General features: G+C 43.4%; 3 protein-coding genes across 9 annotated transcripts in view; 1 reads left to right on the top strand and 2 right to left on the bottom strand.

The window, feature by feature from the left end:
* The window catches only part of PRMT7 (protein arginine methyltransferase 7), a 33,508-nt gene extending 26,608 nt beyond the window's left edge, over positions 1-6,900 (bottom strand). For both annotated transcript variants that reach the window (XM_072967595.1, XM_015238694.3), the window contains exons 1-3: positions 6,765-6,900; positions 3,308-3,486; positions 485-521 (exon numbers count right to left, since the gene is read on the bottom strand). In XM_072967595.1, coding sequence (XP_072823696.1) covers positions 485-521; positions 3,308-3,402 — 132 coding nt within the window. In that variant the 5' untranslated portion in view covers positions 3,403-3,486; positions 6,765-6,900. The remainder of the gene's footprint in view (positions 1-484; positions 522-3,307; positions 3,487-6,764) is intronic.
* SLC7A6OS (solute carrier family 7 member 6 opposite strand) lies at positions 6,785-13,657 on the top strand. The gene is made up of 5 exons (XM_015238695.3): positions 6,785-7,132; positions 7,237-7,515; positions 10,665-10,868; positions 11,946-12,066; positions 12,834-13,657. The coding sequence occupies exons 1-5, from the start codon at positions 6,938-6,940 to the stop codon at positions 12,962-12,964; spliced, it is 930 nt and encodes a 309-aa protein (XP_015094181.1). The 5' UTR covers positions 6,785-6,937; the 3' UTR covers positions 12,965-13,657.
* Positions 13,599-17,724, bottom strand: part of SLC7A6 (solute carrier family 7 member 6) — a 30,535-nt gene continuing 26,409 nt past the window's right edge. For 4 of the 6 annotated variants that reach the window (XM_031680741.2, XM_006203725.4, XM_072967598.1 and 1 more), the window contains exons 9-11: positions 17,565-17,714; positions 17,263-17,446; positions 13,599-16,815 (exon numbers count right to left, since the gene is read on the bottom strand). In XM_031680741.2, the coding sequence (XP_031536601.1) occupies positions 16,721-16,815; positions 17,263-17,446; positions 17,565-17,714 (429 nt within the window). In that variant the 3' untranslated portion in view covers positions 13,599-16,720. The remainder of the gene's footprint in view (positions 16,816-17,262; positions 17,447-17,564; positions 17,715-17,724) is intronic. The other 2 variants (XR_012075729.1, XM_031680743.2) reach the window with 2 other exon arrangements.

The raw sequence follows: 17,724 nt of genomic DNA, 5'->3' as shown, positions 1-17,724 counted from the left end.
CTGGGTTGCTAACCATCATAAGACCCGAACTGAAACATAATTCAAGGAAGGCAAAGAAAACTCAAATGAAACAAAAATGAAGAAGAAAAGCTGAAATATAATTGTGCAGTGAAAGCCAAATGTGCTTTATAAAATACAGTCTGCAGTGACCTCTAGAGATCCTTTTTTAAAATTACAAACTGACTATACAAGGTGAAATTGTGTAATGAGAGTATTTTTATCCAGAGATCCTGGAGATCAGCTAGTATAGCCCACTCACTTTAAAATCTAATAAATGAGGTCTGCAGAGATCTCATGTCTTCTCCAAGGTCACACTGTGAGGTGAATAACACGACAAGAAGCAGGATCCAGACTCCTGATTTCCCGCCTACAACATAGTGCCTCCCTTCATCATTGTAACATCATGCCTCTAGGGGGAGTTTTTAACTGTGTAATGGAAGGTTTCAAATACCACATCAAGATAATGGTTTCCTTTTACACTTACCCTATCTTTGTCGTGCAGCATATCAGCATAGGATGATCTAAAAAAAATTAAAAGACAGATCAGAAACCTCTGCTAATAATGTTAAATATCAACATGTGAGAATACTCACATATATATATTTAATGCAGTCCTAAATCAGATGGGACAAACATCCAGGATCATTTTAAACTATTTTTAACAGAGCTATAAGCTGTCATTCTCCTGTATTGCAGAAAAAAATCTGAAAAAGTCTGAGAAAAGTATTCTCAGTAAAGAATCTCAGACTAAAAATGCTCTGATTGTTAGCCCTGTCACAGTAATTCCATAGTCCTAGCACACTGATCACGTTATATATCATACATTTATCCCCCTCAGGAACAATGCAGATGTGTCTAATACTTTACATAATCTTGCATACATTTGTACATGGGGATAATCACAAATTTAACACTGGGGAGAGGAATCGAGGGAAGGAAAGTGCATACCTGCTATTTATGTGGAAGGTATCATATCCAGCACTTTGCTTTATGTCATCAAGGATAACTAAAAGTGCACCAAGCCACAGAGCTCACCAACCTACAGGGAGGAGGGCTGCTTATCCATGTAATGGTAATGGTTGCTTACTGTTTTCTAGTAATTCACAAACTTGAAAAATCTCTGGCAGGGTCAGGATAAGCCCCCAGAACTCAGCAGGCTCAGCCCAAAGATTCTTTCTGAGAGTTCCAGATGACAGCTAAGGCACTCTCACTAAACAGGGGACCTCCAGCTTCAGGTCAGCATCAGAATTAATGGAGACCTTATTTTAAATGCAGATTCCTATAATACATGCAAAGAGATTTTGATCTAGAAGATGAAGCTGGAGTCTGGAAATCTGCACTTGAACTGGTGCTCTAGGCAACTGACACAGTCAGTCCATACTCAACATTCTGAGGAGCACTGCACTAAAAGTATAAAGTTCTTTTTTTTAATGGCACACCTGAGTGTTCTGCTGAAATCTTGTCCTTTCTACCTTTCTCCACCTTATAAGAGGTATCTTCACTCCCCATCGTCCCTGTCCCATCACCCACTCATTCCCCACCAACTCCACTGACTTCACTCTCTCTAAGCACCACCAGCTCATTCACATCACTAACATCCAGGATTTCTCTGACCTTGCTGGAAACACCGTCTTCTTTAAACATTGCCTTCCTTTCTATTCTCTGGCCATTCCCTCCTGGTTTCCTACCTCCTCAGCTATTCCAGGATTCCTTTTTCAGCCCTCTACCTTTCTCATCCCACATCCCCATCTCTGAAAGCCTGCATCTCTTTCAATTCAACTCTAACAACTGCCAACTGTCTCCAGATCCACATTTATCTGCCCACTAGCATTTCTATCTGGATGGCCAAATCTAGGTACCTAATCTCCATCACCTTCCCCTCCCCAACATCACCCATTCCCCCCGTGTTTTCCTCTCAGGAAATATCGGTTCCATCCACCTAGTCACTCTAACCAGAAATCCTGGTGCTTCTTGAATCTTCTCTCTCCTTCCATCATTGCATCCAATGAGTTATCAAAGTCAAACTCCCTCAAAGCTGTCTCCTCCTGTCTCCACCTTCACTGCCTCAGCTTGAGGTTGCAATATCCACCCAAGTGGTTTCTGTTCCCTCCAACCCACTTTCCCCATTATTCTCAGTGAATGTTCTAAAATGCCAACTAATCTTTTTCCCCTCTATTTAATATCTCAATCATTCAGAAAATAAAGTCCAAAATCTTTAGAAATAAAATAGTATGTTTGAGCCCTTATTCTGTACCAAATATCATGTTTCACTCACTCAACAAACAACCCTAAGAGTATTTATTTCATGGTAAGATGTATATTATCATACTGATGCACATTATTATATTGTATATTAAGGCATATATCATCATATTGAGGTTCAGAGAAACTAGGCTGGCCAATGTCAGAGTTAAGAAGTGGCAAATCCTGAACTTACACTCATGTTCCTCTTCCCGCATTTTGTTACCACCAATTACAACCTGAGCCCTGCCTAGCTTTTCAGCATCCTCTCTCACCACTGCCCTACTTTTGCACCACACTCCAGCCACATTGAACTGCTAGCCACTTCCCACACTAGCTCATCGGGAAGTCTGCACATAATCCCTGCTGCTCAGAAAGCAATCTCCCACCCTTTATATTTGCGAAATCACTCAAATATCACCCTCCCAACCCAGGTGGTTCTTGCTGCTTCTATGAACTTTTGTGCCCATTTCCACTGGCCTTTATCTCTTGGTGTCATTGTTTTTTATATGTCTATCTCTTCCATAAACCTGCATGTTTCTTGAGGATGGGAACCCTATCTCTTTCATTCTGGTATTTATGGCCCTAGCACAGTGTTGTATGCACTTAATGATTGTTAAGTAACAGTAACTTACTTACATACTTTTAAACACCCCTCCAAAGGAAAGAAAATGCACATTTTTTTCACCTTTTCCATTAAAAAGAATTTAACCATATGATAAATGTGTCACTGTTGTAGTGACACAAGTAAGTGATTAAATTCCATAAATTCTTCTATTTCCATTACTACTACTGAAACTTGGGTCCTCTTTGCTTGGGTCCCAGAAGGATCCTCTGGGACTCTGGTAAGGCTGCTACATGATACCTGACTCTCCACACAGGCATGACTTGGCCTAACTCCCACACAAGCCTATCTGGCTGAAAAGACCTGCTGGTGATCAATACCTGCCCTGATCAGAAGCACTGGGTGACAACCTATTCCACACTCAGACTGGATTCCAAGGCATCTGTTTTGAGATAGAGCACCTGACCCAGCTGCAGCCAACTGTGGAAAAACCCTCATTACCTTGCAATCTCCTGGTGGTAATCATAGTGCTCATCCTCCTCCAGCCACTCCATGGATCCCGTGGTTGGATTGGCACGCCCGCAGAAGACTTTCATGGTGCCAATCAGCTCCTCAGTTTTAGCATAGAAAAGCAGCCTTTCCCAGCTCACTTCTTGTGGACAAGTCTTATCATCACAAATCTATTCAAATCATAATGCCCAAAAATGTAGAGGAAAAAAAAATTTTAAGACAAGGGGAAAAAAAGAGAAAAAAAAATCAAGAAATAGACAAAAATGTCAGTGCCATTGAAAATATTTGTTAATGAGTATTTTAATCTTTCCAGCAAGAGTTACTTGGTTTTGTATTCAGCATTTAACAACAAAAACTATTAAGACAAAGACAAAGAAAAAAACAGAAAAAAAAAAAACCAAACAACTATTAAGACAAAAATTCAGAAAGCTATCTAGAAGCTTTAGGAGTCCTCAGTGATTCCAACAGCGTCCAAAGAGCCTCACAGGTACATCTGAGTGCAGCCTCAGGTGAAGGAAGGAAGGTGAGAAAGGAAATAAAGCAGAAGAAAGGGCTAAAAGGAAAGGAGAACAAAAAAGAAATTACAGTGGTCGTAAAGGAGTGCCATCAATAGTGCCTCAGAATATTAAACACTTGAGGAAAAATACAAAGATACAGCAATCAAACCAACTAGGAAAACCTTCATGGAAACAATAAATCACAGCTATATGCATCATGGATAATCCCAGGAATATAATGTTGAACCAATAAAGAAGCAAATCACAGAATATATATCACTATATTTATAATTATGCAACATAGGACAATATATTCTTCAGGGATCACACTAAAAAGCATAGCAAGGAATGGGGACAGTGGCTACCTCTCAGAGGGAAGGGAAAACGATGGAATCAACGAGGGTCTTACATGGCACTGCAAAAGTAACAGCATTGATTTTTTTCTAAAACTGGGTGGTGAGAATACAGGTGTTCATGATACTCTCATTCTTTATGCCTCACTACTTTTAACTATGATTACTTATCTACTCAATATTCAATTTTAAAAGCAATTTTTAAAAACCTTCCTTCATCTAAAAACAAATGTGCCTCAAATAAATAAAATATCACTAGATTCATGTCTCATATGGCCTATTTCCCCGAAGAGATCTATTTCCGAGAGGCAACCCCCACAGCTCAAAGTCTGAAGGTACCTCTCAGCAGACATGGCCTGTCACAGTGCCCTCCCTCTTACCATTCAGAAAACAGCACGTGTTCCACACTCCCCATCACTTCTTGATTGACACTGATCCATTTTCAGGAAATCTTAGTAAGAATGGCTCCTCCACAGGTCCCTAAACATTCCTAAGGCATTTTATTGGCCAGAGTTACTGATTTTACTTGGAAGTTACCTGAACTAAATAAACAATGAATTCTTATACTAGAGGAAGGAGAACAATCTTTTCTGAAAAGATTCAGGCAGTCATTGGCCTGGTTCAAAGTAGTCAATTTGTCTTCCAGTAAAACTTCTAACTCTACTTCAGCATATCTATTCTCTAATCTAGTTGCTCTCAAGCTTTCTGACAACCCCAGTAAGAAAAATACTTTACCTCGAGACAGGACACGCACAAGTACATACAACTTGAAGTTTCACAAAACAATGTTTAGCCTTCCTATGGGCAAGGCCCTCTGATACAGTCTATTTAATTTTTATTTTTTATGCTGGTCATGATCCACTAACTTGATTTCATAACTTACCAATGGGTTGCAACCTATAGTTTGAAAAGCACTGCTAGAATCAGCTCTGTACAGCTCATACACTAATATTTATTACTAAAGACAGAGTATCTAGAACTACCAGAATCTGTAATGTGCTTTAGAAAACCATGTGCAACAAATGCTACAGTAGAAATGACCACGTCTGACTGAATGTTCAGGAAAAGTTTAAAATATGGGTAGGATTTAAGTGGGCAATGAGAGGGAGAAAGCACTTCACCAGATGAGAAAGGCTAGACATTCACGCACAGTGAATAAGTCAGTTTAGCTGATGTGAAACTAAACAAGGAGTCAAACACGTTGGAGGGGTCCACATTGTGGCAGGTCCCGAAACTCTTATCCTGTGGTCCATGTAGAATCAACCATGAAGTCACTTAAAGGTTAAGAGTATAGTAAAGAACTCTAACCTGTGGAATTCCCTTTTCATCTGTGATGCTGCCAAGGCTGTATCTAGGACCACAATGCCTTCTCAGAACTGTAGAGAAGTCAATGGTTTCACATGAACCTAAATAAATGCTAAAGGACAGAACACTACACATCTATGGATAAATCTTCTCACCTATGATTATGATTTGTCGTCTCCCAGAAGGAACCCACACTCTGGATTCAGGATACACTAATCTCCTCCTCATTCTCCAAAAGCTGTCATTTACCAGCAAGGAATGGAAATCACCATGCCAAGCCCTAATTGCACTACTAACCATATTTCAGAGCAGATGTCTGATTCATTCATTCAAAACTGATTTGGCACCTTCTGTATGTCAGGCACAGTTTTAGGACTGGAAGACTACCATAAATAAGACAGAAGAGGTCCATGTCCTCCAAGAATTTATAGACCATAATGGGAGAAAGAAAGAGTAAATAGAAACAATTCCAGAATACCTGAGAGCAAGAATGGAAACATACAGGGTACTATTAAAGAGAATAACAAAGTTATGGAGAGACTCTTTGGAGAAGACAGCATTTAAATTAAAGCCTGCTTGATAAGCCAGGTTAATGGATGTGGAAGTGTAATGCTCACATTTCAGGAATCCTTACCCCAACTTTTCCAAGAAAAGGCCGTAAGATGTAACGGACTAAGCGCATAGTGACAAAAGCCTGAGTGATTGAAGCACTCTGAGCAGAAGAAAAGGTGGGACATTAGGGGTGGACTTCTGCAAATCACACTGTGCCATGTTAGCTTTCGGGTTTTGTTTTAGACGCACTAGGTTAAAACGTTTTAAGCAAAAGACTATCTGCATTGGGTGTACCCTTTTATGGGGGAGTAAACAGACTGGTTTCCAACTACTCAGAACACACTGACTGGGAAACACCATTGAATCAGAGAACCGTGGCCCGGCTGGAGTGCGATAGCTGGAGGTTGGTATGATCGCGATGCGGGTCTCTGTCGCTGAGGGGAGCCGCCAGGTACTCAGTACCCGCGGAGGTGCTCAGGCACAGGCCCAGTTAGCAACAATCACCTGACTGGATGGCAGAGCGGGGGACCACCTGGAACCCCGCTCTCCCGCCAGCCTGGGCGCTATAAGTCGCCCCATGCAGACTCTAGAAGTCCCTCAAGAGTTCCAAAGAGACGTGTACCCCGGAGTCCGAGTACTTCCATACCAGACCCCTCCACCGAGGCCTTGGGCTGAGGACATGCTGGCTGCACCTGGGCCTCCAACCGCAACCCCACCTTCCCAACCTGCCCAGCGCCTCACCCGTCGTGGGTATCCCTCCGTTCACTTCCGCCGCCGCCATCTTGCCGCTGCAGGCACGCAAGAGAGGTACTTCCCTGCGCGCGCTGAGCGTGCCGGGGACGGACCCAGAAGCGGAACTGGAAGTTTCTTCCGTCGCACCCCGCGCGTTCCCACAGTGCTCCTCGACAGCCGCTATGGAGACCCGCGGGGCTGCTGTGCTCCGCGTGAAGCGAAAGCGCAGCGCGGAGCCCGCTGAGGCGCTCGTCCTCGCTTGTAAACGCCTCCGCTCCTGCGCAGATGAGTCGGGAACCCAGGAGACACCCCTAGAGGGTCTGGCGAGAGCAGCGGAAAACAATGTCTTCCAGTTGGTGGCTACTGTGCGCTCCCAGGTATTGGGCCGGGAGGGAGCCGATGTAAAGGGGATCTTAGGGCGCAGCTGGAGTGAAGTGTTATCCTTGACCCCCTTCACGAACCCCTGGTTCTCCTCTCCCAGGAGGAGCCCGTCCAGCCGCTTGTGCGGGCTGCTCTGCGCCCGTCCCTGGGCAGCCAGCAACGTATCCGCCATAATCTCCGCGCGTCGGCTCGGGAGTTCCAGCAGGAGGGTCGCTACAGGGTGGTTTCCAGCCGCCGATCCTCGGGGATTCCTTCTGGCGGCTTGGAGTCCGAGGACGCACCGAGAAACCCAGAGGCTGCCGTGGATGCAGGCTTCCAACTATTGGACCTGGTACACGAGGAAGGAGACCCAGAGCCCGCCGCCGCGGTCTCCTACAAAGTGAGTACACGCCCTGAGTCGAGCGCTGGGCTTCTCCGGACAGATAGTGCGCAAAGTCTGCACAGAGTTAGAGAGGACTGACATGGCTTCGCTTTACAGATGGATGATTCATCCAGCTTGATAATCTCGTTTTACAGGTTAGGTTATCCACTCAACAAGTATTTTTACTCAGTGCCTGCTATATGCCAGACATTGTTCTTAAGTTCTGTGGCTACAGCAGTGAGGACCTAACATTCAGAGAAGAGAAACATCAAATTCAATGCCGGATGGTGATAGGGGATGTAAGGGGGAGTGGGAGTTAAAGCTTTCAGTGTCACTTTCCCTTGAGTGAAAGTTCGAAGGAGGTGAGTGGCAGAGCACTAGGGGTATCCTGGGGAGAAGGATTCCAGACCAAGGACATGTAAGTGCAGAAGCCCTGAAGCCCAATTTGGTGTTTTCTAGGTCAGTGTGCCTGGAGCCCAATGAGATGGGGGGGGATAGTAACGAATTTGGGAAGAAGATGCTTGTTAGACACTTTCAAGTAGGTACTTGCAAGGACACACTGCCTTTCACCCTGAGATGAAATCACTCGGGGTTTTGAGCAAGATAAAGATAAAGGAGATGGAAAGACTCATTAAAGGGAGTTTAAAGCACTAGTCCAGAGTAGCATACCAAATTTGAGGCAGATGTAGGACTAGAATGCAAGTCTTCTCACATTTAATTCAGTGTTACTTTCTACTAGTTACATTTAGTAAGTTTTTTACCTCACTTTCAAAAAAAAAAGTAAGATGAAATAGAAAATTCTCAACCTAAAATATGCTCCATCTTGATAAACATTTTTCAGATGTCACTCCTTCTAAGTTTTTGAAGTTTAAAAAAAATGAAATTTTTATTCAAAATATATCAAGCAAAAAATATTTAATCATGGTGCTAGTATACCTGGACAATAATTTGGGCATGATGTCCATAGCCACCTCTTTTATCAAAACTAATTACAGACTGCTTCATGAGTTACACATTTTTAAAGTAACCAGTGTTCAGTAGAATCAACTCAAATAACTCAATAATTCATACAAGAAAAACTAGTAGATAAGCTAGAAAGGATATAAGGACAAATTTTCCCAACAATGCAATACAAACTGCAAACACATCAAAAATGTTTATACAGATTAATTATAAAAAACATAAATTTTAGCTGAAAGCAAACTTGAGGTTTTATGTCTACTAGGCTCTCAGGAAAAAGGTTGTTGATAGCACTGCTGGCAAGGCTGTGATGAAAATTGTACATGATTGTAGTGCTTAAAATTGATGGAAGCCTTTGGGAAAACAGCAGGGCTTTACAGTAATATTAGGAACCCTAAAAATAGATTGAGGCCTATTTTTAAACTTTTGTTGTTTGGACTCTAAAGCCATCCAGAAATCTAAAGAAACTTTAAAATTAGAGAGAGCGTTTTTATGCCACATTACAGGGAGCTTCTTAAATTGACATCTAAGTTTTAAACAAAGTACTATTTGATAAGAAACCTGAAAAATTACAGTGGAAAAGTTCAGTTCATCTTATGCAGTAATCTCACCCCCAGGATTTATCCTATGGAAATAATTAAACAGAAGCAAACAGCTATGGTATTAAGAAAAGCTACTGTCGATTTACTAAGTTTTTAAGATTTACCTGTCAAATACTGTGCTAGGTACTTGTTATATTTTCTATTACTTATAGCTCATTTTATCCTCATAAAAACCCTATGAGGTAGGTACTTTTATCCCCATTTTTCAAATACAAGAAATAACACATTCATTGCAGTGTTGTATATGGTGGCTAAAAATTATGTCTGAGAAATTGACACGTACAACTGTTTGGACCATTAAATTGATAACCATGGAGACTGGCATGATGGGAAAATACTTACATATGTTTAACAGTAGAAAATGCTATATGTAGCATAGCTGAAAATATAGGTAAGCATCCACATAGACTTAAAAATAATTTTTCTTTTATGAAAACTATATGTTCATTATAGGAGATTTGAAAAAATACAGCAAAATAAAAAATAAAGGGGGAAAAAAGTACCCATATTACCCCCATCCCAAAGATAACTGGAATTAGATTGGTTTATTTCCTTCTGAGTGTAAAATTCTATGTCTAGTGTTTTTCTGTATTGCTAGTCTTTTTAAATATTTTAATGGCTGAATAATTTTTTGAAATGAGTGTTGGGGGCTTATGAGTTGGTGCCAGAACTTTTCTTGTAAACAGCTTTGAAGTTGGTCAGGAGTCTTCGCAAAAACTGACATCTCTAGTTCCTTTTGGCTTTGGAGCAAGGAATTAATTCCCTTAGCCTGTGAGTAATGAGAACATTTGGTCTTTTATTTGCCTTGACCATTAGACACCCCTCTTACATATGAATGGTGTCTGATTTCATCTGCACAGCTTCCCAGTGATGAACCTGTCAAGATGAGTAACTTGTAGCATATCCCTCTGGTTTCCACATTGACCTGTGCTACCCTGGTTAATATAGCCTCTTGCCATTGGAGTGCATCACACCTGGGCAAGTTCTATTCTGGAGCAATCCATCTCAAACTTTTGTACCAGAAAAAGGATTATAGGGAAGTTCACTCCTGGTTTGTGATGAAAGCAGGATGTCAGTGTCGGCAAGCCAGGTGGTAGGTGATGGCTGGCAGTAGTCACCAAGGTCCAGGAATCACCCTTAGGCCTCTATAGGAGGCCACACACAATGCAGACCTGTTTGGGGGTCAACTATAAAGGTGCTGCTGTAGGCCTGTGGATTCCCGAGGGGAGAACATCATACCAAAGGAACTCAGAAAAGACCTGCAGAAGCAGAGCTGGGATACTCTAGGAGACTCTTCCCCCAGTCCTCAAGCCAGTTTTCTCATGTGCTCTCTTGTGTCAGCCAAGCACCAAAGAGCAGGAAGCTATCTTGTAGGCTCCTATTGTAAAAGAATACTACACTTAGTATTCTTAGTACTACACTTAGTTTTATAGACTTGATTTTTTAAATTTCATAGCTGAGAAGAGACTAGTAGGCCATGGAGTTAAGAATCTTGGATTCAACATAGAGAACTATAGGGAGGTTCCCTTCACCCAGCTTAGGTTCATTCTCTTGGAACATCCATGTTTTAGGTTATGCATATATCATCTTCTCTTCTCTTTACAGACATGTGACCCAGATGTGATCCTCTGCAATTCTGTAGAGTTGATCCGTGAGCAGTTAACTATATCTGAAGGAGGAGCAGTAGTCGGGCACCAGGAGGAACAGAAGGACGACTATGTATATGACATTTACTATTTGGACAAGGCCACTCCAGGATGGATTGAGAATATCCTCTCCGTGCAGCCTTACAGCCAGGAATGGGAGTTGGTAAGGAGGCCCATGAGGACAGGGGGCATGAGGCAGCCTAAATTCATTTTATACAGTTGGTCCTCCGTGTCTGCAGCTTCCATGGGCTCCACATCTGCAGATTCAACAAACCACAGGTGGAAAATATCGGGGGGGGGTTCCAGAAAGTTCCAAAAAGCAAAAAATTGAATATGCTGCACACTAGCAACTATTTACATAGTATTTACATGGTATTAGATACTACACATAATCTAGAGATGATTTAAAGTATATGGGATACCTGTGATGTGCATAGCTTATATGCAAATACTGAGCCATTTTGTGTAAGGGACTTGAGCATCTGCAGATTTTGGTATCCTCAGGGGGGTCCTGGAGTCGTGGAATCAGTCTCCCATGGATATTGAAGGATACTGTATGTACCTACCCTCAGGAAGGAAAAATGTACGAGGGCAACATGAGTGAGAACAAAAGTTTGGTTTTTTTTTAATTGTATCTTAAAAGGTGGAAAACCTTGAATTAAGATAGCTAACACCCTGACGTTATTCTTAAATTCTAAAATGATTAATGAGAAAAGTTAAGGTGGTACCTGTCATGCTCTTATTGAGAGAGAAGCATCTATCCCACACCTGCACTATAAGCATGGTCTTACAGTCATGTACCCACCTTGGGCCATTGCACGGCCCCCCTCCTGCCTTTCTGCATCCTTCACACTTAGGTTTTGGTTCCAACCTTTGGTATCCCCTGTAATCCATGTAATCCCTCTCCTACCTGGCTGACTTTCAGAAGTTTGAAGATCACCGTCATCACCTGCTCAGAGCTATGTCTCCTCCCCACCCTGGTGTGTTCCCTTCTGGTGGAGTTCAAACTATCTGGTCAGGAATGTGATTCTTGGAGCTGGACTCTGAATAGAGTAAGGCTATTATGTCCCTCTCATAGCCTAAGGTTACTATAGCCTCTAGCAAACTTAATTCCTAGGTTTTCTCTTTTTCACACAGCACCCTTAAATGCCATCTCTCCAAATCAGTCTGTTAATAGCTTCCCCCAGAGCATAACCTTAGAGGTTTTGACTTATACTCATGTTTATATTGAGATGTGCAGGTGAATGATGACCAGCAACCAGAGGACATTTATGAAGATGAAGATGATGAGAACAGTGAGAATAACTGGCGGAATGAGTACCCAGAGGAGGAGAACAGTGACGAAGATGAAGATTCCAGAGGTAGGTAGCAGCCCTGGATGGGGAGGGACTGGTGGGATCTAGGACTGAGGTGTGAGCACAGTTGACAGTTTACTGGCTTTCCTTCTCTACCATTTGAGCTTCACCATCTCAAACACAAACTGTTGCAGCTGTAGGAGATACAAGGACCACTGTTTCCAGGGGGGCTGCTGGAAGTATAATGTCAGTCAGACCTGGGTTCAAATCCTTTGTTCTGTTATTGCCTAGCAATTATCCCTTTCCCTTATGCTTTGAATAAAGTGTTGTAGAGATTTGCCAGTAGGAGTAGACCCAGGGTTTTCACAAATCTAGGAATTGCTGCATTTACAGGTGTTTTAAGAAAGGTACAACACAAACATGGTATCATGGCATCACAGTTTCTACAATATCTTGGTGTTTGATAATGGAGCAACAGTTAATCAGACTATGAAATATTCTATTGGGGAAATGCTATGATACGTTAAAAGGAAAAAGGCAAGGTACAGAATTATATTTACAATACAACTGTTATAACCAAAAAAAATCCTGTACTTAGGGGAGAAATGACAAAACCCTCCAATGTTAAAGAACTTAGTGTACACGGTAGGAATTTTACTGCTTTTTAAAAAAAATTGTTCTATAGTCTGAATTTTACTTATGGAGCAAGTATTTTATAATAATAGGGACCAAAAAAACCAAAAACAAAAACAGTCTTTTGAGAAGGGAAAAGGCTTTTGTGGTCATCTAGAAAACCATACAATTAAGGGCCTATTCCTGTTATCTCATTCTAGGCTCTGATGAATACAGCAGCCTCAGTGAAGAAGAAAGAGACCACAGTAGACCACAGATATGCAGCAAATACCCTCTGGATGTGCAGAAGGAGTTTGGCTACGACAGCCCCCATGACCTGGATTCAGACTGATGATCCTGTGATATCCATGAGGTTCTACCACAAGCCCCTGAGGGTTTTGTGAGTGCAGTGTCAGCCACCCTAGTAACATCCTCTCAGGTTCCCTAGTTTAACATGTGGAAGGAAAAAGCATACCCAAAAGCACTGTTCCACCATGGTGAAAACTTGCGCTAAAGGAGTGCATCTTTTCTACTAACTGTAGGGCCCCTTTGTTTTGTTCAAAAGTGACTCTACAGTTGGGGATAGGGAGTGGAGGGAATGCTGTGAAAATGCAGCTCACTCACCCAAGCATTTTCCTGGCATTCCCATTCTCCTACCGGTAAGTGGAAGAGCTCCCCATTTTATCAGCACAGAGCCTTGGCTTTCCCAGGCCACGTGCTTCTAGTAAGCGCCTATTTCTTTTGGTAGAGGGAATGCAGAAGGGTTACAGTGGGTCCTTTGTAGCAGCACGGACTGAATGGTAATGGCCATTAAGAAAGGAAATAGAATCTGCTGCCTTTAAAATCTGAGTATCTTACATGTTTTCCTACTATCCTGCACCTCCCTGCTCCTTCCCACTGCCGGGGGGTGGGAGGTGGTTAGTAAGTTTCAGACACTAAAGACTTAAAGGCAAATGAGGAAAAGTAAAGCACATTCTAAACTTGGCTGTCCATTGAGAAATGTTTATTCACAGTACTCACCAAAAATAAACTATCATCAATGGGATCAGTTTTGTTACCAGCACTGGTATCTCTTACAAGCAGACTCTGTCTCTACCCCTTTCCAAAGCACGCATGCTTAACGCTGACTGAGTTGGTATTTATTCTACAGTGACAAATATGTTCTGTATCTTCACTGTGCAGTAGTAGCCATTTAGCCACATACGGTTCTTGAGCACTTGTGATTGGTACAACTGAGGAAGTGAATTTAAATTTTAACTTAAGTAGCTACATATGGCTAGTAGCTACCATATTGGACAGTGCAGGTCTTGGAAAACAATACACAGAATGTTTGATGCAAGTGTGCCCTATTGCCCTGTAGCAGACTTGCTATCACGTGGGAAAGTCAATTACTCAGGGAGCTGTCTTCCTGCAAATTCTAAGATTTCATAAGTATCTCTATTCTTCTATCCTACCTCCGCCTATTTCACAGTGTACTCTTTGTACATCTTTACCTATATATTCCTATCTATGTGGGTTGATAAATCTCCCAAAGTGACTAAATTCTGTGTGTATGTATACTCAGGCCTATTACTGCAATTATAAAACCAGCAGACTTGGCTTCCCATCCGAACTATCTACAAAGGTGCAATTCAGTGCTGCAAGTAACAGGTGACAACTTACATGCCTAATACTGGTCATCTCAGTCTCCTGTAGGCATAGAAATGAAGGGTTGGAAACCATTCTGCCATTATAATGTGCTCACTGCTATTTATGTACTCGTTAAGGTTTGCCAACATGAAAGGTCTGACAGCTTCACAAACTGTACCCACTACAAAGGGGATTAACTCACCAGGAGAAGGATTCAAGGAGATGAACAACAAAGACCTGGAGGAAATTAATTCCACTACAAAGCTCGAGTGCTGGCTTCCCTCCCTCAGAAGGGTTCCCAGGAGAAGTCTGTATGCAGCACAGAGGGGAAGAATGCAGTTAACTGTCCAGTAATGAGGAGGAGGACACGGCTCACTAAGCAAGTACTAGGGCACCTGGGGTGCGAGGTCCCTTGCTTCCCCCAGGAGTCACTGGGAGGCAGAAAGTTCCTGAGATTAGCGGTCATTTACTTCAAGGCGGAAAGCCAGAGCCTGGGTCAGTGATCCTCGAGGCAAGCACACGCTGCTTGAAGGATTAGCTCCAGAGGATTCCTGGGATAGGTGCCAGCTTGGCTCAGACAGGAGTCATGTTTACATAGTCTGGGCAAATCAGCCTTTCCATAAGACTCCCTGTTGTCAGGCAAATCCCCAACCCATGACAGCAGGAATGTATCCCATGTTCTCACAGATGCATTTCCTGAACCAAAGGCAACTGAGCATGCTCCCCTAAATTGCATTTATTGAATAAGTTTAACCAAGGTTACTCCCATGTCTGCAGTTGGGTCTAGTTTGGTGAAGAATGGTCAGAAAGGTAGATTGCCTCATAGTTCTTGTCTTTACCATTGATCAGTTTTAAAACCTAAGGACAGTAAGTCCACAGGGCATGCCAAGCCAGCAAGTTCTGGGTCCAGGATGACCGTGTCTGGGAGCATCACAGGACAGTTGTCCAATCCAGTACAGCCATGCCGCCCACGAAGGAACATCCACTAGGCCAAACCTGCTGTTCTGGCCCAACTTGGGTGCTCAAGCACAGCCTGAGCACCAGAATTAGCTGCTTCTGATCATAGTCTGCTGAAGAGCCTGGTGGAGGCTGGAGTAGCCTTATTCCCAAAGTCTTCACTGATCTCCACAGAGAGAAAATAGAAGTCCCCACAGGTACCAAGCTCCTCCTGAGACTGCAGCCCCATCACACCTCAGCCAAGGGGAGGCAGGCAGGAGAGGAGTACATTGTCCCAGTGATCCACACCAAGGTGGCTCAGAGTGTAAACAAAGCCTGGTGTCAGGGACAGAAGAGGAGGAGGAGGATGCAGCCTGGTGTGAGGTTTTCAGAAAAAAGTGACCACTTCTAGCACCAAGGTGGGCTTGTGTGGGTCTGCACAGCAGCCCGTCACACCGGCCCTTACAGAGAGGAACAAGCTACTTGTTGGCTTGGGTCCAGGAGAAGTTCTCTAAGTCATTGACAGCTGAAAGAATTCAAGTGATACACCTGAATTCCAGAAGTTTATGTCCTCTTATTAGAGTTCATACCATAAACCTGGAGGTTTGTTTTTTGTCAACTAGAACAAAGACCTAAGGTCTCAAGTAAAATAATTATCCTTAAAGTAGCAGTATTACCAGACTTCTGACTCAGATTTGTTGTCATTGCTGAACTTGAGCCAGGTGCTTGTAACATGTGGCCTGTCTATACACTAAAGTGTAGTTGGCACATGAGTAAGAAATCTTTCGGTACATGAGTGAAAAAGTCTTTGAAGTTCACCACTGCCCGTGAGACTCAACAGGAGATTATGCTAAAACTGAGCCAAAGATCTGTGGTCAGAGTCTGGCTTGCCACCACATAGACACCTCTAAGGGCAGAGGGATTCAGTTTGGGGTACTTGGAGTTTTTATACAGTCAGTCTGTTGCATCCTGTAGATGAATGAACACCAATGATTTGCTAGAATTGATGTTCCAGATTAATTAGTATCAATAAATAATGGAATACAACCTCTCCCCAGGGAAAGATTTTAGGTAGAGCTTTTCAGGCTCTGTAGTCAGGTGCTTCAACCTGGTCAGAGGAAAACTTCCCATAAAGCAGCCCCTTTGTAGAGACTCCTGATTCAAACAAATAACAGAATCAGAAACCACCAGCCACAGCTACTAACCTAGCACTCTCTTCCTCCAATGCGGCACCAAGTAAGTGTAAGGGCTGCACCTACTCACCAGGAACAAAACTAAATCATTCCCCTGCTACCCAAGCCCTCTCCCATCACCATCTGAAGTCCCCACCTTCAGACTGGCCCCAGACCCTGAGACTCCTCCCATAGCTTACCAACAAGAGACCACCTGAGAAGGCCATCAGCCCTGAGCTCCCTTCCATAATGTGGGCCAGCAGCCCCCTTTAGCACAAGAGGGTTGGGCCTACAGTCTTTTCATCCGGACTTTGGTAGCTGTGGCCACAGGTAGCAGCCTTCCAGGCCTCAGGGGATGTCACCTCTGGCCTCTACTCAGTTTTCCTTTCAACCTTTCTCTCTTCAGCTACATCTAGCTCAGTCAGGACGCAAAAGCAAAGCTTCTGGGTGACTTTGGTGATAGCAGCTAAATGAAAATAGAAAACAGAATTTAGCACACTGACATTTAGCTACAGCCCCAAACTAAAACACCACAAGGCTGATTAAAAGCACGTAGCTCCCTCCCCACCTGTCCCTTGGTTACCCTGTGCCAGGCTTTGCCCCTCACCCACAACAAACTTCATTGTCCTTTCCCATGCCCAACCAGAGTCTAATGTGTGACTCTGCATCTTCCCGCGTGGACTGCACTTTCAGGAGGGTTTTACCCCCAAAATAGGACTCTAAAGTTAGAATTAAAGTGATCATGTCAAGATCAAAAGAAGACGTCCAGTTGGGCAGCCAGGTTCTCGTGGCCTCCAGTGTGCCACTAGTATGGAGGAAGCTGCAAGCCGTGAGCACACCCACCTGTGCATGCATCTTTGTACACACATACTCAAACACACAGCCAGTGAGTGATGGGCAAAGAGAAGCTTACCCAGGACATTCCGAATAAAGAGTGGCCTCCGGGACTCTGGCAGATAAACACCTAGGAAGTACACAGGGACCCCTGAGAGGGCAATCCCAATGCCAATGAAAGAATTGATGGTATCACTGAAGAGGGGCACAATCACCAGAAACACGGAGCATATGCAGAACATGACGGGAAAAAACAGGCTCAGCTGAAAGGAAGGGAGATGAGCTATTAGGTAAACTGGGATGGGGGAACAGAAGAATAGGGTATGGGAAAGAAGGCTCCTTGAGATGGCCCGCCCCCCAAGTTTTCCCAGAGCCACTGACCTTGAGAGGACGGGGCCGTTCGGGCTCCTTCCAGCGAAGGTAGAGCTGTCCAGCGACAGACAGGCCCACAAAGAACCAGTAGCTGAAGCTGAAGTAGTTGATGAGCAGGAAGACATCCTCCACAGTGAGGTAGATGAGTGTCATGGTGCACTAGAGGGGG

The sequence above is a fragment of the Vicugna pacos genome, chromosome 9, assembly GCF_048564905.1.
Source record: "Vicugna pacos chromosome 9, VicPac4, whole genome shotgun sequence".
Lineage (NCBI taxonomy): Eukaryota > Metazoa > Chordata > Mammalia > Artiodactyla > Camelidae > Vicugna > Vicugna pacos.
This window is presented reverse-complemented; position numbering and strand designations above follow the sequence as displayed.